Source organism: Calliphora vicina, chromosome 5, assembly GCF_958450345.1.
Source record: "Calliphora vicina chromosome 5, idCalVici1.1, whole genome shotgun sequence".
Lineage (NCBI taxonomy): Eukaryota > Metazoa > Arthropoda > Insecta > Diptera > Calliphoridae > Calliphora > Calliphora vicina.
The window spans coordinates 84689212-84713133 of record NC_088784.1 but is presented as its reverse complement, the minus strand read 5'-3'; the positions used below and the strand labels follow the sequence as shown (position 1 = coordinate 84713133).

General features: G+C 26.5%; 2 protein-coding genes across 3 annotated transcripts in view; one reads left to right on the top strand and one right to left on the bottom strand.

Annotated features, from left to right (window-relative positions):
* LOC135959897 (nucleoprotein TPR) overlaps nt 1-23922 on the top strand; it is a 150785-nt gene that overhangs the window by 5382 nt on the left and 121481 nt on the right. The gene's annotated exons all lie outside the window — the stretch shown is intronic.
* Nucleotides 4646-22811, bottom strand: LOC135961879 (Na(+)/H(+) exchange regulatory cofactor NHE-RF1). The gene is made up of 2 exons (XM_065513517.1): nt 22623-22811; nt 4646-6303 (listed from the first exon to the last, which is right to left on the bottom strand). Exon 2 carries the CDS (start codon nt 6161-6163, stop codon nt 5264-5266), a length of 900 nt encoding a protein of 299 aa, XP_065369589.1. The 5' UTR covers nt 6164-6303; nt 22623-22811; the 3' UTR covers nt 4646-5263.

Below are 23922 nucleotides of genomic sequence, written 5' to 3'. Positions count from 1 at the left end.
GATCTTCGTTACCTTGTCTATATTTATAATATTAAAAATAAATGATCTAACATTATTATTGTTATAAAATTGACTTTAGTTAAGAAATAAAAAAAAACAAAACAGCAAAAGTCATTAAGACAAAGACAAAAAAAAATGGAATTAACAAAAAACTTAAAAGGTAAACAAATTTGCAAATTACGTCAGCAGTTTAAAGCAAAACTAGTTTTAGCTAAAATCTTTAATAATAATTTGAAATAATTTATAGACTATAAACGTTACTTAATAAAGATTTTAAAAAAATTAATTAATTGTATGCATTCAAAAAAATATTTGTACAAACTACAATAAATATATGTAATTTTTTACCATAATTTCTCACCGTGTATTTGTTTTGCTTATAATATTTAAATATGGCATCACTTTTTTCATTTGAAAATGATCGTTACAAAAAAAGAGCTTTTTTAATTATCAGCTAAAAGCTCTGTATCTACCAAAATAACTAACTTACGGTTATTTTCTCTTCAATTGTACTTGAATTAAGAGTACAATTTTGTATGATTGTTGTCAATAATTTTCATTTACTGTTACCTTCCATAGATACAAACTCACACTCACAAACGCCTAATAAAGTAAGAGTGTTGATATTAATAAAAACTCTCACCTTTATTTTATCTGGGGGAGGGGAGGGCAAATATTTTCGAGATAAGGAAAATATTTCTTATGCTCTTTATTGATAGCTACAGTGTAATAGTAGGGTTTGTTTATGTTTCTCACAGTATCAGGTTGGGGTGATGATACATTCAGGTAGTAATAGTTATTTTTAGATGATAAACAATCATGACAATCCAGCAAACATTTGAAATTAATCAGATTTGTAACTTAATTTGGGGTTCATTAATATGAAATATGCAAGGAAATGAAGAGAAGTACATATTTTATATCAGCGAAAGGGCAATTGTGCTTCAAAACAAATAATAATATTAACTAACCTAAAGAATTAGTGTAAATTGATGGTTTAGTTGGGTGCTTCATCACCCCGTTGTTGAAATTAACAGAATCTTGAGTTAATGCTAAAATATATAAAGCGTATAACTTAAAAATGAGGGATTTTTTTAAAAAAAATTTCAAATGAAAGCTTAGTTCCATTCCTTTAAGAGCTTTTTGGCCTCTTAGAGGGATGCCAGTGGGATAGTATCAAAATAAACGTTTTAACACAAAAATTGTATGTCTTGAGTTACAAAATATTTATTTTGATAGATAGACCACTCGTATCCCACTAAGAGACCAAAAAGCTCTTAAAGGAATGGAACTAAGCTTTCATTTGAGCAAAAAAAAAATTTAAAAAAGGGCCCATTTTAAAAAAGTTAGATTTTGCAAAAAAAAAGTAAAAAATTGCATATTTTGAGTTACAAAACATTTATTTTGATAGATATCCCACTCGCATCCCATTAAGCGAGTAAATAGGTCTCTAAGGAAAATATCTGAGCTTTCTGTTGAGCAAAACAAAAAAAAAGTCAACAAAGTTTTTGATTTTGAAAAAAAGTTCAAAATTCCATGTTTTGAGTTACAAAACATTTATTTTGATAGATATTCCACTCGCATCCCATTAAGCGAGGAAATAGGTCTTCAAGGAAAATATCTGAGCTTTCTGATTCAACAAAGTTTTTGATTTTGAAAAAAAGTTCAAAATTCCATGTTTTGAGTTACAAAACTTTTTTTTTGATAGATATCGAACTCGCATTCCACTAAGCGACCAAATAGGTCCTCAAGGCAAATATCTAACCTTTATTTTAAGAAAAAAGGGCCCATTTTGAAAAAAAATTTAAAAAAGTTTTTGATTTCGGAAAAAAATATTAAAAATTTTTTATTTTTTTTTAATATTTTCTTTCGAAAGATTGAAGAAATTGTTAGTAAACTATTTGGGACACATTTTGCTAAGAACAATAGGTAATAAGTTACATGGATGAGAAAAATCACATGTTTGGCCAAAATGTCAAATTTTGACCCCCTATAACTCAGAGAGTTCTGGACCGATCTTGTTGAAAAATTGTGTATGAATTACTATACAATAGGTCAAACCTTGGTGCAAATTTCATCCCAATCGGAAGACATCGATTTTAAAAGTTGGTTCACTTGATGTGAAATCCCCCATATATCAAACCAAAAACAAAAATTTAGTGAAAATGAGCGAATTCACTTAATTGTGAATAAATTCGAAAAAAATAAATCGACTTTTATGAGTGATATCTCATTTTGTTCCTATTACATGTGGCTTTGAGATAAAATAATAAATCTGAACAATTTTTGCCGTTTTCGATTTTTCATGATTTTTTAAAATAAAAAAATTTTCTATTTACACATAAAAAATATATTTTTTGCTTCAATTTGTTATTATAACTCCAAAACTACTGTGCCGATTGAAACGCAATCTTTATAAGAAAATTTTTATAGAGCATGGGAAAAATGTTTTTAAAATTCAATCAATCGAAAGAAGAACATTAACTACTCAATTTTATGTATATTAAACAAGAAACTAAAATTTTGTGAAAATGAGCGAATTCGCTTAATTGTGAATAAATTCGAAAAGAATAAATCGATTTTTGTTATCAATATCTCATTTTATTGTTATTAGATGTGGCTTTGCATTAAAGTAATAAATCTGAACAATTTATGCAGTTTTCGGTTTTTCATGATTTTTTTAAAACAAAAAAGGTTGCTATTTTCACATAAAAAATATATTTTTTGCTTCAATTTGTTATTATAACTCCGAAACTGCTGCGCTGATTGATATGCAATAATTATAAGAAAATTTGTATAGAGCATGGGGAAAATGTTTTTAAAATTCAATCAATCGAAAGAAAAACTTAATGTTCTTCTCAATTTTATGTATATTAAACAAGAAACTAAAATTTTGTGAAAATGAGCGAATTCACTTAATTGTGAATAAATTCTAAAAAAATCCTTCAATTTTTATGATCAATATCTCATTTTGTTCCTATTACAATTTCTGCAGTTTTCGATTTTTCATGATTTTTTTTTAAATAAAAAATTTTTCTATTTTCACACAAAAAATATATTTTTGCTTCAATTTGTTATTATAACTCCGAAACTACTGTGCCGATTGAATCGGAATATATATAAGAAAATTTGTATAGAGCATGGAGAAAATGTTTTCAAAATTCATTCAATCGAAAGAAGAACATTAACTACTCAATTTTATGTATGTATATCAAACAAAAAACTAAAATTTTGTGAAATTGAGCGAATTCACTTAATTGTGAATAAATTCGAAAAGAATAACTCGATTTTCATGAGTTATATCTCATTTTGGTCCTATTACATGTGGCTTTGCGTTAAAGTAATAAATCCTAACAATATCTGCCGTTTTCGATTTTTCATGATTTTTTTAAAACAAAAAATAGCTTTTTTCAATTAAAAATATATATTTTTTGCTGCAATTTGTATTATAACTCCGAAACTACTGTGCCGATTGAAACGCAATATATATAAGAAAATTTGCATAGAGCATGGGGAAAATGTTTTTAAAATTCAATCAATCGAAAGAAGAACATTAACTACTCAATTTTATGTATATTAAACAAGAAACTAAAATTTTGTGAAAATGAGCGAATTCACTTAATTGTGAATAAATTCGAAAAGTAGAAATCAATTTTTATGATCAAAATCTCATTTTATTGTTATTACATGTGGCTTTGCGATAATGTAATAAACATGAACCATTTCTGCCGTTTTTGATTTTTCATGATTTTTTTTAAAACAATAAAGGTTGCTATTTTGACATAAAAAATATATTTTTTGCTTCAATTTGTTATTACAACTCCGAAATTACTGAGCCGATTAAAACACAATATACAAACAATTTAATACAAACAATATAAACAGTTTTTCTACGTTTATTTTAATAATATCGACCTAACCCTTTTTGAGTTATCACGAATTATGTGGAGAAACGTCTAACAAAATTCAGAATTTTACTTCAAATTTTTTTAAAAAAAATCTCTCCATTGAATTGAAAAATTTTACCATTTTTCTACTTAGTGGTTATTCAAGCAAGTCATTACCAAGTTTTTGCTGGGACTCTACTTCTGAGAAGCTTTTCAGAATCAAATGATGAACATTGTCCACATTTCACAGGTCACGGAGCTAGTTCAAAATATGTTCTACATTTTTAAATCTTCAACTTTTTGGAATATTCCTCAAAGTGTTTTGAGTTAGAAAATTATCTCCAAGAAACTAATCGTAGTACTACATCTGTGTTAATTCTCTACCTTCTAAGGTTACTTTTATATTACAACTCTATATAAAAATATTTGATATTTTGATTTGATCGCGGTACTAGTTTTGTGTCAATTCTCTTCCCTCCCTCTAGGATAATTTTTATATTAAAACTCTAAATAAAAATATTTGGAATTGAGTTTATTTAATCAGTTTGAATTGGATTTTATATATTTAGACTTTTCTTCTTTAATATAAACAATTATGACCCCACTGACTGTCTTAACCTTAAAATGACTTATAAAATATTTTATTAACATTTAAGGGTTAACAAAAGCTTTAAGTTTATTTAAGTTTTTAACTCTTTACATATAAAAATAGCCTTTGAAATCATTTAAAAACTATTTTGTTAAATAAAACATGTTAATTGGTTGGGGTTTTTTTTTAAATTTATTTTATTGTAAATCTATTTTTTTATATTTTTCTTAAGAGCAACAAATTTACTTAAATAATTGACACATTTGTAGTACATTGCTTAAATAATTTGCTGGTAAAATAATTTTTTAACAGTTTAATTTCTAATAATAATAATAATAAAAAAAAATACATAATAAAAATAAAGTTAAAAAATAAAAATTATTATTAAAAATTTTTATAAAATTATAATGATTATAATTCAATTTTTTTTAATATAATTGTGACTCGTTTTAATCCAATTTTTTCAGATGATTTTTTTCGCATACAAAAAATCATTTCATGGAATGTAACAAATGACAACAAAATTGTTTCATACTTAAAGCTAATTTTTTTGTTTAAATTGTTTTGTTGAATATTTTTGTTGGTTTTATTAAATTATATAATAATAATAATAAATGACTTCAGAACTCTACTGATTAGAAAAGAAAATAAAAATAAAATGAAAAAGTTTCAAGAAACATTATTAAACTAGCAGTTTCTGTAACACAAGAGTGATAATTTTCATCTCATTTTTCTAGCTCATAGCAATCGCTTGTCATATGGAAACTGCTTGTAAATTTTTGGAATTTTAAAGTTTTTGTACAATTTCGTATTTCTTTTTCAAGTCCACACTTTCATTTTTGGGATCGTATTTCTTTTTCATCATAAGTTTAGCACGCATTTCGGCAGCAGTCATGTTCAGCTGTAAGCTGCCCGATTTCATGCTGACATTTCCATTACCACTGGCTGTTGAACTAGCGCTTGATGTTGCCATTTCGGAATGCGAACCATTGCTGTTGCTTAAGGGAGCATTACTGCTGCTAAGGTTGTTGTTCATTGGGGTTTTAGTGGGTGAAGAAGCCATGGTGGCTGAGGGTGGTGGTGGTATATTATTGTTATTGTTCATCATCATTGTCTGCTGCTGCTGCTGATCATTGACACTTATAGACTTGTCAGTTACATCCATGCCATTATTGTTAACCTGCCCACTAGAGCGTTGGGATTCTTGTGAGGGTCTTTTGGTGGACACCATGGTAATGCTGTTGATATTTTCACTGGCTCCAGGTAAAACCTGTTCCGTTTTGCTGGTTTCCATAGTAGTTTTACCATTACTTTGCTGGCCATTATGTAGCATACCATCTCCCTTGCCCTCCACATCGACCAGCAACAAACGCACCTCACCGGACATTGCCTTTATACGCTGCACTACTTGTTTGTGGGTCTCACTGTTAATGGCCATTCCATTGACTTCTATGATACGGTCACCCTCTTTAAGACCGGCAGCTTCTGCCGGTGACTTGGCATCAACTTTGCCAATAAATTGTCCTGGTTTTGCCTTCTCCGAATGCAAATTGAAGCCGTAACCATCAAAATCCGGCCGCTTAACAATGTGACACAATTTGGTGGCTGCTTTGTTGATGACATCGGGTGTCGAAGCGGAGGAGGGTGTGGGTGAGGAAGAGGATGGTTTCATTTCAGTTTGCGACATTTTATTTTAATTATCTTTGTTTTTTGTTGTTGTTGTCAGTTATCTCTTGTCAGTTAATTGTTTATTTTTATTCGTTTGTTGTGTTTGTTATAAATACCGGCCAGCCGTGTTGTAGTTTTAATGAATGAAATTTTTCCAAACTGAAATTAAACAAAATTTAAGAGGAAATGGCAAATTAGAAAAATGCTAATTTTTAATTTATTATTTAAACAAATATTATTTTAATGATTGGGTGGAGTTTGTTTGTTTTTATGTTATGCAATTGTGTTCGAAAATTGGCTATTGAACATTAAGCTGATTTAAATAAAGGAAATAAATACAATGTGAGCAATTAATTAGGTTCATTTAAATAGCAGTTAACAAGTTTTTGGATAAATTATTTTAGTACTAAAACAAATTTATAATAAAATAGCAAATGATTGGTATTAAAACTAAGCACTATGCTTAGTACTGAGTACTATTTTTGGTACTGAGTACTATTTTTAGTACTTATTACTATTTTTAGTACTGAGTACTATTTTTAGTACTGAGTACTATTTTTAGTACTGAGTACTATTTTTAGTACTGAGTACTATTTTTAGTACTGAGTACTATTTTTAGTACTGAGTACTATTTTTAGTACTATTTTTAGTACTGAGTACTATTTTTGGTACTGAGAACTATTTTTGGTACTGAGTACTATTTTTAGTATAATGTACCATTTTTTGGACTCCGTACCATTCTGAGTTCTAGCTTCAGTACTGAGTGCTAGCTTTAGTACGGAGTACTAGTTTCAGTACGGAGTACTAGTTTTAATACTGAGTATTATTTTTAGTACTGAGTACTATTTTTAGTACTGAGTATTATTTTTAGTACTGAGTACTATTTTTAGTACTGAGTACTATTTTTAGTACTGAGTACTATTTTTAGTACTGAGTACTATTTTTAGTACTGAGTACTATTTTTAGTACTGAGTACTATTTTTAGTACTGAGTACTATTTTTAGTACTGAGTACTATTTTTAGTACTGAGTACTATTTTTAGTACTGAGTACTATTTTTAGTACTGAGTACTATTTTTAGTACTGAGTACTATTTTTAGTACTGAGTACTATTTTTAGTACTGAGTACTATTTTTAGTACTGAGTACTATTTTTAGTACTGAGTACTATTGTTAGTACTGAGTACTATTTTTAGTACTGAGTACTATTTTTAGTACTGAGTACTATTTTTAGTACTGAGTACTATTTTTAGTACTGAGTACTATTTTTAGTACTGAGTACTATTTTTAGTACTGAGTACTATTTTTAGTACTGAGTACTATTTTTAGTACTGAGTACTATTGTTAGTACTGAGTACTATTTTTAGTACTGAGTACTATTGTTAGTACTGAGTACTATTTTTGGTACTGAGTACTATTTTTGGTACTGAGTACTATTTTTGGTACTGAGTACTATTTTTATTACTGAGTACTATTTTTATTACTGAGTACTATTTTTAGTACTGAGTACTATTTTTAGTACTGAGTACTATTTTTAGTACTGAGTACTATTTTTAGTACTGAGTACTATTTTTAGTACTGAGTACTATTTTTAGTACTGAGTACTATTTTTAGTACTGAGTACTATTTTTAGTACTGAGTACTATTTTTAGTACTGAGTACTATTTTTAGTACTGAGTACTATTTTTAGTACTGAGTACTATTTTTAGTACTGAGTACTATTTTTAGTACTGAGTACTATTGTTAGTACTGAGTACTATTTTTAGTACTGAGTACTATTTTTAGTACTGAGTACTATTTTTAGTACTGAGTACTATTTTTAGTACTGAGTACTATTTTTAGTACTGAGTACTATTTTTAGTACTGAGTACTATTTTTAGTACTGAGTACTATTTTTAGTACTGAGTACTATTTTTAGTACTGAGTACTATTTTTAGTACTGAGTACTATTTTTAGTACTGAGTACTATTTTTAGTACTGAGTACTATTTTTAGTACTGAGTACTATTGTTAGTACTGAGTACTATTTTTAGTACTGAGTACTATTGTTAGTACTGAGTACTATTTTTGGTACTGAGTACTATTTTTGGTACTGAGTACTATTTTTGGTACTGAGTACTATTTTTATTACTGAGTACTATTTTTAGTACTGAGTACTATTTTTAGTACTGAGTACTATTTTTAGTACTGAGTACTATTGTTAGTACTGAGTACTATTTTTGGTACTGAGTACTATTTTTGGTACTGAGTACTATTTTTGGTACTGAGTACTATTTTTGGTACTGAGTACTATTTTTGGTACTGAGTACTATTTTTGGTACTGAGTACTATTTTTATTACTGAGTACTATTTTTATTACTGAGTACTATTTTGAGTACTGAGTACTATTTTTAGTACTGAGTACTATTTTTAGTACTGAGTACTATTTTTTAGTACTGAGTACTATTTTTAGTACTGAGTACTATTTTTAGTACTGAGTACTATTTTTAGTACTGAGTACTATTTTTAGTACTGAGTACTATTTTTAATACTGAGTACTATTTTTAGTACTAATTATGTATTAGTTTTAGTACAAAGTATTATTTTGGTGCTATTTTTATTTCTGAGTACTATTTTTAGTACTAAGTACAATTGTTACTACTAATTTTAGTATTAAGTAGTATGGTTTTATCACATAATTCCCTCAAACCTTTTAATTTAATTAAGAATTTCAAATTAATTGTGTCTTTACCACAATTTTTTACAACAATATACTCTTAAATATGTATATTTAGATTTTAAAACAAATTACAAATACTGCTTACCTAAAAGCTTAAAACTATACTAAACTCAAGGGTTTTAAATTTTATTCGAATAAAATAATACATTGTGTATTAAGATAAAATTAAGTGATTACTGGTAATTCTTGGCATTTTTAATGTTCAAATACACTCTCGTAATGAATTTTTATCGCAATTTGAAGGCATTAGAGAGAAAAAAATGCGGTTTAAGAATGAATAATAAATAATGAAATTAATTAATGTTTGGGTTCATTAGTTTGTCATTGAAATACAAAATAATAATGAAGGAAAAACCAACAGATAAAAAAAATTTAAATCTTAGTTCTATTTGTATCTAAAATCTAAGTACCCTAAAAAAAAATACTTAAGTAAGCATATTTTGTAACAAATTTAAATTAATCTTTTCAAGTTTACGATTTTTTTTTGTTTTCTGTTGAAGTGTTTTTTCTTTCTAATTATTTGCTTAGCAAATAAGTGGTTTGGCGTTTTTTTTTTGTTTTTCATTCAAGCATAAATTTTTTAATTAAAATTGGATTTTAGTTTTTTTGAAAAAAAAAAAAAATATTCAATTTGTTCTTAACTTTTAGATTGATTTTGTACGTGTGCATTTGTAAGAATTGATAAAAAATTTTGTTTCTATTTGAAACTTTATCTTGAAAAAATTTTAATGTGGCGCAAAATGACTAGGGCTGCTGGCGTTATTGTTGTTTAAACAGCAGCTAAATAAATTTTCAATGTTTATTGAAGAATTTTTTTTGTTTCTATTTGTTCCGTTTAATCTTTAAAAATATTTATAATAAAATGGAAAAATGTATTCATAAATTAAACAGAATGTCATAAGGAATTTAAAGTATAATTTTTGACTTCTAGAACAAAAATTATTTGCACAATCGAAAACTTCAGTTGGGAACTAAGAAAAATTTTTGAAATTAAAACATGGGCAAATTAGTTTAATACTAAATTATTAGCATTTAGTACAAATTTTTTTTTACTAAGTACTTTTTTGTAGTTCCGATTAAGATTTTTAATATTAAGTACTATTATAGTACTGACGACTTTTAGTACTAAAAATACTACATACTCAGTATTAAAAATAGTACTCAAATATACTGAGTACTATTTTTGGTACTGTGTACTATTTTGAGTACTATTTTTAATACTGAGTACTATTTTTAATACTGTGTACAATTTGGGGTACTGAGTATTATTTTTAGTACTGAGTAGTATTTTTTGTACTGATTACTATTCCGTTGTATTTTTAGTACTGAGTACCATTTTTATTACTGAGCACTATTTTTAGTACTGAATGCTTTTTTTAGTACTGAATGCTATTTTTAGTACTGAGTACTATTTTCAGTATTGAGTACTATTTTTAGTACTGAGTACCATTTTTAGTACGGAGTACCATTTTTAGTATTGAGTACCATTTTTAGTACTGAGTTATATTTTTAGTACTGGGTTATATTTTTAGTACCGAGTACTATTTTTAGTACTGAGTACTATTTTTAGTACTGAGTTATATTTTTAGTACTGAGTACCATTTTTAGTACGGAGTACTATTTTTAGTACTGAGTACCATTTTTAGTACTGAGTTATATTTTTAGTACTGAGTTATATTTTTAGTACTGAGTACTATTTTTAGTACTGAGTACTATTTTTAGTACTGAGTACTATTTTTAGTACTGAGTGCCATTTTTAGTACTGAGTACCATTTTTAGTACTGAGTACCATTTTTAGTACTGAGTACCATTTTTAGTACTGAGTACCATTTTTAGTACTGAGTTATATTTTTAATACTGAGTTATATTTTTAGTACCGAGTACTATTTTTAGTACCGAGTACTATTTTTAGTACCGAGTACTATTTTTAGTACTGATTACTATTTTTAGTACTGAGTACTATTTTTAGTACTGAGTACTATTTTTAGTACTGAGTACTATTTTTAGTACTGAGTACTATTTTTAGTACTGAGTATTATTTTTAGTACTGAGTACTATTTTTAGTACTGAGTACTATTTTTAGTACTGAGTACTATTTTTAGTACTGAGTACTATTTTTAGTACTGAGTACTATTTTTAGTACTGAGTACTATTTTTAGTACTGAGTACTATTTTTAGTACTGAGTACTATTTTTAGTACTGAGTACTATTTTTAGTACTGAGTACTATTTTTAGTACTGAGTACTATTTTTAGTACTGAGTACCATTTTTAGTACTGAGTACTATTTTTAGTACTGAGTACTATTTAGCACTTCTGTGTACTATTTTTAGTACTGAGTTCTATTTTTAGCACTGAGTACTATTTTTAGTACTAAGTTGAACGCTGCTGATTTTAATAGCTTTTGTTAAAAAAAAATAAAAACCGGTTCAAATTTCATCCCCAAACTTTATTTTTCCCAGTTGCTCCTTAACAAAGCTTCTCCACTGTTTCAGCTGCTTAAATTCTTTATAAACCCAATTTCCCCTTAATTGTTTTTTCCCTCCTCTCTTTATATGTATATTAAAAGTTCCCTTGAAATTTAAAGCTTTTGTGTCATATTTATTCATTCGTAATAAAATCAAATAAATACACAAAAATTGTTATAAGTCATGCCGAAGCATCTTTAAAAGATGATGGCGTATAATTTTGTATATTAATATTTTGTTTTCTACAATTGAAAAAAGCTGTTTAATAACAAAAATAACAATAAATTCTCAGTCTCAGGTAAAAAAACTTAAATGAACGCAAAAACCTTAGACAAACAAACGAAAAAAAAGTACATTTAAATGATTTATTCACAAGTTTAAATGATGCCACCACAATTATTCACATTTTGAGATTTTTAAAATATATTTTAGTTGTTTTTGTATTTTAACATGAATTAAGAAAATGTGTTGTTTTTTTTATTAAAAAAATATTATTTATATATTAATTGTGCGGTTGGGTTTATTTATTATAGTATTATAAGAAAACAATATTTATGGGAATTGATGAAAATTGAATTAAAAATAAAAGTAACTTAATTACAAAGAATAGGGGGAAATTACTTCTTTTAATATAATACAAAGAATTCGAGGTTTTTTCAGTTGTAGGTATCTTTGCAGTTGCATCTGCAAAGTTTCTAAATTATAGCTTCCAGGAAGCTAAACTATAAGTAGTTAGCCTTGTAGCTGCAAAACATCACTTTTGTCTTAAATTTTAATCCATAAATTAGGAACAGTTTAAGCTTTGTTCTTAAATAGTTGTTTATATTCTTTAAAATTCTTCAATTTTGTTTGTATTTGTTAAGTTTCTTGAATTGTTGTCTATGGTTTATATTTTGTTTTTCAGTTTTTGCCATGAACCTTTTTGTTTCCAACACGTTGTATTTCTCCTATAAATCTTTAATACAGCGTATAAAATTGTTGAATAAAGACCTCTCAAAGCCGGCTTTATTAAATTCTTTGATATGTTTTTTATTATTATTATTTCAATATGTATAAAATAAAACCAGTTTATTTTCAACTTGAAATACAACAAAATCAGAAAAAAGAATTCAAAAAATTTGAGCGTGTGCGCATGTGTATGGTTTTTTTTATGAATTCGTCGTAGTGAATTATTTTTGTTGTTGTTCAAAAATTGTTTATTATTATTTTGGTAAATAAACATTGTTTATTTTAAATTAATTTCCAATATATTTCCTTTTAACAGCAATGATTCATTGCTGATTTCTGTTTAAAGTTTTGTTTGTTTTTATTAACAAATTTATTTGCATTGACATAAAGTATTTTGAATACATATTGTTTGAAATTTTATTGTATTTTATATATCAAGTTTGTCATTCTATTTGTAACCTCAAATATTTTATCTTTTCTGTGTATTATTTGGGAAAGACTCTTCCCACTGTGCGGAAAATATGTGTCAATATAAACGCAATTGTCCCTGGACTGTGCGTTTATGGATTTCAAACAAAACAAATCTGATACAAAATATTTTGTATTAATTTCAATTAAATTTTCTGATCTGTATTATAATATGGATCCAAAACTGAATAAGTGCTTTTGAGTTAGTTCCGTGATCTGTCACTGAGTGCCTAAAAGTTGTCAATTTACCCCCCTGCTATGACTTCGAAATGTTAAATAGACAGACCCCATTCGTATAAAGTGTTACAGCTACAACTGGTACCTGCCCCGAGGAACCAAACACGGAACCTCTTATATATCGATATACTACCATATATTTTTTCCAAAACCGCTCCCATTAAATTTCATTAATTTTTCTGTATTTATTTTGGTACCAAGTACTAGTTTTAGTACCAAGTACAAGTTTTAGTACCAAGTACGATTCATAGTACTGAATACTATTTTTAGTACAGAGTACTATTTTTAGTACTGAGTACTATTTTAAGTGCTGAGTACTATTTTTAGTACAGAGTACTATTTTTAGTACAGAGTACTATTTTTAGTACTGAGTACTATTTTTAGTACTGGGTACTATTTTTATTACTGAGTACTATTTTTAGTACTGAGTACTATTTTTAGTACTGAGCACTATTTTTAGTACTGAGTACTATTTTTAGTTCTGAGTACTATTTTTAGTACTGAGTACTATTTTTAGTACTGAGTACTATTTTTAGTACTGAGTACTATTTTTAGTACTGAGTACTATTTTTAGTACTGAGTACTATTTTTAGTACTGAGTATTATTTTTAGTACTAAGTACTATTTTTAGTACTGAGTACTATTTTTAGTACTGAGTACTATTTTTAGTACTGAGTACTATTTTTAGTACTGAGTACTATTTTTAGTACTGAGTACTATTTTTAGTACTGAGTACTATTTTTAGTACTGAGTACTATTTTTAGTACTGAGTACTATTTTTAGTACTGAGTACTATTTTTAGTACTGAGTACTATTTTTAGTACTGAGTACTATTTTTAGTACTGAGTACTATTTTTAGTACTGGGTACTATTTTTAGTACTGAGTACTATTTTTAGTACTGAGTACTATTTTTAGTACTGAGTACTATTTTTAGTACTGAGTACTATTTTTAGTACTGAGTACTATTTTTAGTACTGAGTACTATTTTTAGTACTGAGTACTATTTTTAGTACTGAGTACTATTTTTAGTACTGAGTACTATTTTTAGTACTGAGTACTATTTTTAGTACTGAGTACTATTTTTAGTACTGAGTACTATTTTTAGTACTGAGTACTATTTTTAGTACTGAGTACTATTTTTAGTACTGAGTACTATTTTTAGTACTGAGTACTATTTTTAGTACTGAGTACTATTTTTAGTACTGAGTACTATTTTTAGTACTGGGTACTATTTTTAGTACTGAGTACTATTTTTAGTACTGAGTACTATTTTTAGTACTGAGTACTATTTTTAGTACTGAGTACTATTTTTAGTACTGAGTACTATTTTTAGTACTGAGTACTATTTTTAGTACTGAGTACTATTTTTAGTACTGAGTACTATTTTTAGTACTGAGTACTATTTTTAGTACTGAGTACTAGTTTTAGTACTGAGTACTATTTTTAGTACTGAGTAATATTTTTACTGTTGCCTTAAAAAAACCCATTAAAGCCAATGTTGTAAATCGACCTGTAAAAGCTTTCATTGGCGTTTGCTTTTGGCAAACATATTTCCATTCGAAGTTTAAAAAAAACATTCTTATAGATATTTCGCTGTTAGTTCTATTTTCAATTCCCAGTAAGTACATAGGTAATCAGTTGTGCTAAGCTTTCCAAAAGAATCGTTGCTTCTTTGTTATTTAAACAATTCAAAATTTATTTAATTTTATAATCTAACCAAGTGAGTATTTATTTAATTCAAAATACATTCATTCATTCAATCGTTTAATTAATTAGCAAGGTTACTAACTAAACTTTTATTTCATTTCATTTTTGTTCAAATCAAAATAATCATAAATAACTAAAAACATGCATTTACTAAGCTGCTAAATAATAAATGATCTCATACTAAAATTCTGTTGTTTGTTAATTTTCAAAAATACAATAACTACTTTAACTCGTATTTATATATTTTTTTTTTGATCAAAAAAAAAAAGAAAAATCATTGTTTTCTTTATTAAATTACTTGGGAAAATTGAGTAGAAATTTGAATACAAGTCTTCAATTAATTTGGCTTAAATTAAAATTTTGTGTGTATTTAACAATTTGATAGCTACCGGAAGTATTCAATTTGCTGTGAATCACAATTAATCTAATTAAATAGTAAATGTTTTAAACTTCTTTCTAATTACTTTAAATACTAAAAGGGAACCTTTTAAGTTGTTATTAAAATCATGTATTTTATTTGCTGATTTAATTAGATTTTAAGTAATAATTAGTATAGAGTGTGCAACTTTTGAAAAAGTAGCGAATGTTAATGAAGCTAGAATACCTTTCAAAATTTAAGGAAAAATACTACTTATAATAAATCTGTAGAAATTTTTAGAAAGAATTTTTTATAACCATAAATTTTTAACTAAACCCAGATAATGTTATTGAAGATGGTTACAACATAACTTTAAGGACTTTTTTAACCACTTCTTTAAAAGGTTGACTATAAAATTGGGGACTCCATAAAAATATCTATATCTATGGCTAAAACTTAACTATTGACTTCTGAATATTTCCCTTATTTATAAACTGAATTCACTTCTAAAAATAAAACCAAATTTTTATCTAAAAATATTTGCTGCTATATCTAAAACCTTTGCAGTTAGTTGCCAGGTGTATTCGGCTTTATTGAATTCTTTTGATTTCTATTTGTTGTTCTTATTAAAAATTAATTAATATTTATCTAAGAACCAACATATCTTATCAGCAAAACTTAATACGTAAAACAATTTGTTACACTTTTTGAAGAGACTATGTACTTTTTAAATGTGTATTTTGTAGAATTAACGCCTTTTATTTTCAACTATTTATAAAATATTTAGTAGTTCTATTTGTATGAAATCACTGTTTTGTTTAAAATTTAAACAAATAAATTTTAAACAATAGAATGAAAGCAAAATTATTGTCAACAATAAATTATAAAAATAGAGATACTAGAAAAGTTATCTACTTTAATTTAAATGATAATAAATAAGGTTTTTTGAATAATATATATTTTAGGTAGCCGATTTTTTTGACGTCTTATAAATCTATTACAAAATCTTACTGTCTAAAGGGGTTTTATAAGTACCACGCTGTGTTACAAAGGGAATGATACATTTATTATTTATTTTTAAGGGGAACTTTTAAGTATTGTAATTGATAAAAACTATAACGATATGAATCGTATCTCTCTGGGATACGATTCACTTCAGATCTGAGTATCCTAAATTGGTTTGATTCGTTCTTGGCCTCTAATTGTTTATAAGTTTTTGATGGCAAAATTATTATGGTCAACAACAAATGATAAACATATAGAAAGGTCTTTGAACTACCTTTAATTTCAGATCTATCCTTCTTGTCTTTGAACACAAACTTAGTTTCCTTACAAAATTATAAAATACTAAAAACAAGTCATAAAAACATGCTAAAAATGTTTTAACGAAAATGTTCAGAGAACATTTCGGTGAAATTGACAAAAACTACTAACAATTTATGAAAAAAGTACCAAACGAATAAAAAGTCCTAAAAAGTTTTAAAATTTCATCTGTAAGATGTGCGAATTTTAATGAAATTGACAAAAAAAAAAAATACTAAACTTTTGGGAACTATCCCAAAAAATTCCTTCAAAATGTTCCAAATTGAAAGGAAAATGTACAAATTTATAAAAAGCCCTTAAAAGGTACTAAAATTTAAAACATGTTTTGGCACATTTTGCCAAAATCAAAAAATATTTATACAAAAATGTTCAACGTACTTTCGTTGAAATTAACAAAAAGTACTAAATATTTATAAAAAAAAGTACCAAACGAAAAAAGTACCACACAAATTTTTATATTTTATCTCTAAAATGTACTAAACTAAAAATGTTGTAAAACATTTTTTTGCAATTTACAAAAATTACTAAAATAGTTCCCAAAATATTACTTCAGAATGTACCAAATTGAAAGGAAATGTACAAATACATAAAAATACCTTAAAAGGTACTAAAATTTAAACATATTTTGGCACATTTTGCTAAAATTATAAAATGTTTCTACAAAAATATTCGAAATGTACGTTGAATATCGATGAAATTTACAAAAAGTGCTAAAAATTTATAAAAAAGTACCAAACGAAAAAACATTATTAAAATTGACAAAAAATTACTAAAATAGTTTCCAAAATAGTGCTTCAAAATGTAGCAAATTGAAAGGAAAATGTACAAAAAAAAAATCCCTTAAAAGGTACTAAATTGATGTACAACAATTTAAAAAATATTTTGACATATTTTACTAAAATTAAAAGAAAAGTGTTAAAAATTTTCAAATTACATTTCGTAGAAATTAACAAAAAGTACTAAAATATTATGAAAAAGTACCAAACGAAAAAAAGTCCTTAAAAGTAAAAATATTTTTACTTTACAAAAAGTACTAAAATATTATGAAAAAGTACCAAACGAAAAAAAGTCCCAAAAACTAAAAATATTTTTAAACAAATTTTTGAAACTACTAAAATATTTCCTATAAAATGAACAATATGTAAAAATATGTTGGTACATTTTGCTAAAAATCAAAAAAGAAACGTGGAAAAAATGTTCTTCTATATGAAAAAAGTACCAAAGAAAAAAAAATCCTAAAAAGTTTTAAAATTGTATCTTCAAAATGTACCAAACCGACTGGTTTAACAAATTTTATTGAAATTCACAAAAACTATTAAAATATTTCCCAAAATAGTCCTTTAAAAAGTACCAAAAAGGTACTAAAATTTATTTTTGAACATTTTGCTAAAATAAAAAAACGGGTTGAAAATGTTCAAAATACTTTCGTTGAAATTAAAAAAAAGTACCAAGAATTTATGACAAAAAGTACCAAACGAAAAAAATTATAAAATAAAACCTGCTAAAAATTTTCGTCGTACTTTCGTTGAAATTAAAAAAAGTACTAAAAATTTATGAAAAAAGTAAAACGAAAAACATCCTAAAAATTTTTAAAATTTTATCTTCAAAATGTATCAAACTGACATGGATTAACAAATTTTATTGAAATTCCAAAAACTATTAAAATATTTCCCAAAATAGTCCTTTAGAAAGTACCAAAAAGGTACTAAAAATGGTTTTTGATAAAAAAATATTTTAATTAAAAAAAAAGTAAAAAAAAGTACCAACAATTTATGAAAAAAGTACCAAACGAAAAAAAATCTAAAATAAAAAAAACTTCTAAAAATATTCGACGTACTTTCGTTGAAATTAACAAAAAGTACTAAAAATTTATAAAAAAAAGTACCAAACGAAAAAAATGCCAAAAAGTTTTAAAATTTTATCTTCAAAATGTAGCAAACTGAAAATGTTTTAATAAATTTTATTAGAATTGACAAAATTTCTAAAATATTTCTCAAAAAAGTCCTTCAAAATTAAACAATTAAACAAAAATTGTAAAAAAACGTACCCAATACCAAAAAAAGCCTTAAAAGTTACCAAAACTTTTTCTATAAAATGTCCTAAAATCAACTTATCAATCATGTGTTCAAATAAATTAATTCAGATTTGATTCTTTGAAATTAAAAAAAGTACTAAAAATTTATGAAAAAAGTACCAAACGAAAAAAATCTAAAATAAAAAAAACTTCTAAAAATCATCAACGTACTTTCGTTGAAATTAACAAAAAGTACTAAAAATTTATAAAAAAAAAAGTACCAAACGAAAAAAAATACCAAAGATTTTTAAAACTTTATCTTCAAAATGTAGCAAACTGAAAATGTTTTAATAAATTTTATTAGAATTGACAAAAATTTCTAAAATATTTCTCAAAATAGTCCTTCAAAATTTAACAAATTGTAAAAAAAAGTACCCAATACCAAAAAAAAGCCCCTAAAAGTTACCAATAATTCTTCTATAAAATGTCTCATATACATGTCCTAAAATCAACTTATCAATCATGTGTTCAAATAAATTAATTCAGATTTGATTCTTTAAGATTATAACCTTTATTTCCCCATTTTCAATAATTTAATTAAATTGTTGTACATCGGTTATTTTTTGTTCACAACTTTCTTATTTTAGTATTTAAAAACAAAAAACTTACACACCCAAAATTAAATTTACATAAGCCTCAATTTACAAGATGAATATTAATATTAATAAATAATAACTTAAACATTTTTTTCTGTTTTGTTTTTTTTTTTTAGTGTGTGTAATAACTATTTGTTAATAAATTTTTACAATTTTTATTTTCAAGGTTCAAGTATAAAGTTGTATAAAATAAAAAAAAAAACACTTGTTCACTTAATTTGCTGTAGAGGAATGGAATGTATTTGTTTTATTAACAAATAAATATTAAAAAAAACACAAAAACAATACGTCTACCATATTAAAAAAAAAAAAACAAAACAATATTCAATTATTATTTTTTTTTTAAAAAAAATCATCATCTATAGGGGTACTTGTGTATACCAAACAACATTGTAAAAAATCATGCATGCAATTTGAAAAAAATAAAATATTATTTAAACAATTTTTTTTTTGAGGTTGTTAAAGATTTTTTTGTTTTTTTTTAGTTTTTTTTTATATTTTTCTGTAATTTTTACTTTATGAAATCGCATGTCGCACGTACTTGTGCAACAACTTGTTTAAAGTACACATGCAAACTGGGCACAGTGGTTGGGAAAATAAATAAAAAAAAACATGAAAATTTGAATTTTTGACAAATTTTTATTGGACAATTTTCAGCTAAGGACTATAATATGTAGAAATAAAATCCTATGATTCATAAGGTCAATTTTAACTTATTGTCTAGGCTGAATATTCATTACCATCCAATACGTTTGATAAATTTTTCTTTAAAATTTTTTTTAATTTTTTCAATTTTTTTAATATTTAGCAAAAAAAAAACTTTTGGTGAAAAAAAAAATTCGGGTTAAAAAATATTTTTTCCGATTTTGACCCATTGAAGGTCCAACTAGGTAGGTTTTATATACGTCGTCGCAAAGGTCTTTGAAATATCTATCATTAGATATCCATATTGTCTATATTCATGACTTAGTAATCCAGATATAGGTCAAAAATATGTTGTCCTGGTTTTTTCCTTATATCTCAGCCATTTGTGGACCGATTTTCTCGATTTTAAAAATCAACCGAGCCAGAAGAATTCCGGAGATATTGATGTATGAATTGTGTATGTAATTTATTTGGGGGCTTCGGAAAGTTGTTTTCAACAGACAGACGGACATGGCTTAATCGAGAATATATATACTTTATAGGATAGAAAAATTATATTGTGGAATTTACAAACGGAATGACAAATTTATAAATACCCTTCTCACGAATGTATACAAATATTGAGAAAGATATTGCAAAAACTTAATATTTGGAAGGAAGACCTCATAAGACTACTCTATGAGAAGATTATTTAATAGCAAGAGAGTTTAATAAATTTCCAAAAATTACTCCCGCGAGGTTATCATTATCAATAGTCTAAAATGTGAAACTAGTTCTCGGACTCTTATCCGCAGCACAAATAAGGCCACTGTTATTGAGTGTATAACTTAAAAATGCTAGATTTTTTATTGAATCATTTCTACAATATAAATTTATTCAAAGTATTGGCCATAGCCAAGACCTTTTCCCATCTTTCTGGCAACATATTTGAGCCCAATAACGAATCAAGTCAATATCGTTTACTCTATTCCAAAATGAAGCATATCTTAGAGAGAGAGAGCGTTCTGCTTCCTTCGAAACAAATAGTATTTGGAAGAGGCAAGGTCTGGACTATAAGGCGGGATCTACAATATAAATTTATTCAAAGTATTGGCCATAGCCAAGACCTTTTCCCATCTTTCTGGCAACATATTTGAGCCCAATAACGAATCAAGTCAATATCGTTTACTCTATTCCAAAATGAAGCATATCTTAGAGAGAGAGAGCGTTCTGCTTCCTTCGAAACAAATAGTATTTGGAAGAGGCAAGGTCTGGACTATAAGGCGGGTGGGGCAAAACTTCCCAAACACATCCTTCTAAATAGTTGTTACAAGACATTGCATAATGTAGCCGAGCGTTGTCATGATGGAATATTATGGAAGTTTTTCGGCAATTGCTCGCTTTAAACGAATTAGTTGCATTGGGTGAAGGTTTCCTGTAATGGTCTCATCAGATTTCAACAACTCATAAGACAGAGAACTCACACCAAAGACAGAGAACTACCTTAGCGCCATGGATATTTGGCTTTGGTATAGATTCGGCTGATTAGCTGGGCTTCTTATACGATCTCTTACGCATTGGCTTATTGTAAGGGATCCATTTTTCATCGCAAATAAAGATTAGGTGTAAAAATGATTTTCTTTTATAGCGTTCTAACATAATTTCGAACATGCAAAACCATATTTCAAGGTCTCTCGGCTTCAATTCGTATGGTACCCAATTTCCCCGCTTCTGAATGGATCCTGCTGCTCTCAAATGTTTTGAAATTGCTGCTTTAGTAGCTGCCAATAATTTTGCAAGCTCTTGTTGAGTTTGACAAAAATCTTCTTGGATTAATGCCTCCAATTCTTGTTCCTCAAACTTTTTTGGCTGGCCTGGGCGATTTTTGTCTTCCGTGTCAATATCAAAACATCTGAACCGCACAAATCATCTCTCGCAAGTTGAAACCGCTGCAACACATTCACCATAAGCTTCGAAGAGCAATCGGTGTGCATCAGCGGCACTTTTTTTTAATATTAAAGATTTAAAGCAAAACTTCCCTTTGTTGGCACAAAATTCAACATTTTCGAAGCAAAAAAAAACTTTGTTGTTTACACTATAATGTTCAATAACTAAGTGAGAATAAATACCCTTCAAAATGACATATAAGAGTTATTAAAAACAAAAACTGCCTTAAAAAGATACGACATCTGTTGTGAATCCCGCATTTTTTAAATTATTGACCCAATAAAATAATTACGTATCTGATCGCGTAGATATCGACATGATTTAATAGAAAAAACCAGTGGAAAACCAGCTAACACTTACTAAGGAGAACTAGAGTTTTAAATGCCTTTAACTTCTAAAATATGAGAGTGATTCCAAACATGTTTTTTTATACTCTTAATAATGAAAAATTGCAAAAATCTGTTCTATGATAGACAGATCAATTTAAGCCTTTTCATGATTAGTATTGGTAATTGGACCTAAATATGTATCTAATCATGAAGCTATAAAATTCCTTCCTTACTGTGTTTTTTTCTGACCTCTTCAAAACCCATTTCTAGACACTGTAATGCTTGTGATATTTTTTATTTTTTTTAAGTCTATCTTTTGTTGCTGTCGGTTGTTCAGTTCAACATTTAAACATTCCCATTAAACTTCGAAGAAGATCTGACTGATCGTGTGTGTATGTACAAAAACCAATGTTGTTGCAGCAGCAGCAACAACGAAGACACAACACAACACTGACACACCAACAATGAAATTATGTAAGAAAGTGAAATCCCCCTTAAATACGTAAATAAGAGGAATTTACTCTGGTTTGTTTGTTGTTGCTATTTTACTGGCAGCCAGTATTAATGCTGTTGGTTTGCATAAAAACCTTGTAATTTGCATAATTTAAAAAAAATACTAAAGAAATAGCTAAATTTATTATAATTTTCTTTATCATTACTTATTTTGTTATGAAAACAACTTACTTTTATTTTATTTAAAAATAAAAAAATTTGTAATCCTTTTTCTTGCTTAATTTTAATCAATTAAAATTCTAAATATTTTTTTTTAATTAAAAGAATTTTTTGTTTAAATTTTGTTTGTTTTGTTTTCTTTTATAAATCTTCTGCTAAAAACGTGTTATTTTTATTATTTTTTGTTGTTGCTATTGTTATTTTTTATTATTATTATTAGTTATATGTATTAATTTTGTTGTTTAATACTTTAGAAAACAATATATTTATAAATAGGTATTTAAAAATTGAGAATATTTTCTACCGTCCGTTATTTGATTTTAAATATTTTAACGTTTTTAAGTACGAACTCCAACTGAAACTGAAATTTCTTGCTCTGGCTTCGAAAACATTTCAACAACGACACATACTAGTTTAAATAAAAAAAAGAAACAAAAACAACTCGCTATATATATTTATATTTATATATAGATATGTATGTATACATATACTAATACTTATACCTCTACCTATATACAGGTGAGCAGCACCTCAAAATAACAAACAAACAGAAAACTCTTATTCTCCAAACGTGGTAACGTCTGCTGCTATAAAAAAATTGAAAAAAAAACGCGATAAACAAACGATTATAAAGAGTCTTGTTTTACTCAAATCTCAAAGTTTTCTCTCACCGACTTTTGTGAAGAATGCATTTTTTCAAGGTATATTTTTGTCAGAGATGGAAAAAGTTGATAAGAAATGTTGAAAGCAACAAATTACGATCAGAAATTCCATTTCGAAATTTCGATCAATATTGTGTGATTTTCCCACAGTATTATTGGTTGAGGATATGATCCGCATTTAGAATGTTTAAGCATTATATCTGAACATTTATTGGATATCATTTAAATACTTTCGTTTTCATTCCCGGGATGTTGAAAATTCTTGGTTATAACAATGCGAATTACAACAGAGTCGAAAAAATCGTAACATACATATCGAACAAAAACGTAAACATTTTTCAAAGGGGCCATGGTTTGTGGAACTTCTGAGGAGTAAATAAAGGCTTTTTGTATAAGTATTTGATATTGTTGAAAACATTATGACTTGTGGAGTAAAATTAAATAATTTTATAAAATTTTGAGACTTCATTTACCTTAAAAACTAAAAAAAAAATCATATGGTGATTTTCCACGAATAAAAATATAAATTTTGAATTAATGTAAAATTTTAACAATTAAAGATAACATAACAAAATTTGGAACCAATATAGACTCAAATGTCCTTAAATCAATGGCATTACAATTTTTGAAATTTTTTATTTTCAAATACT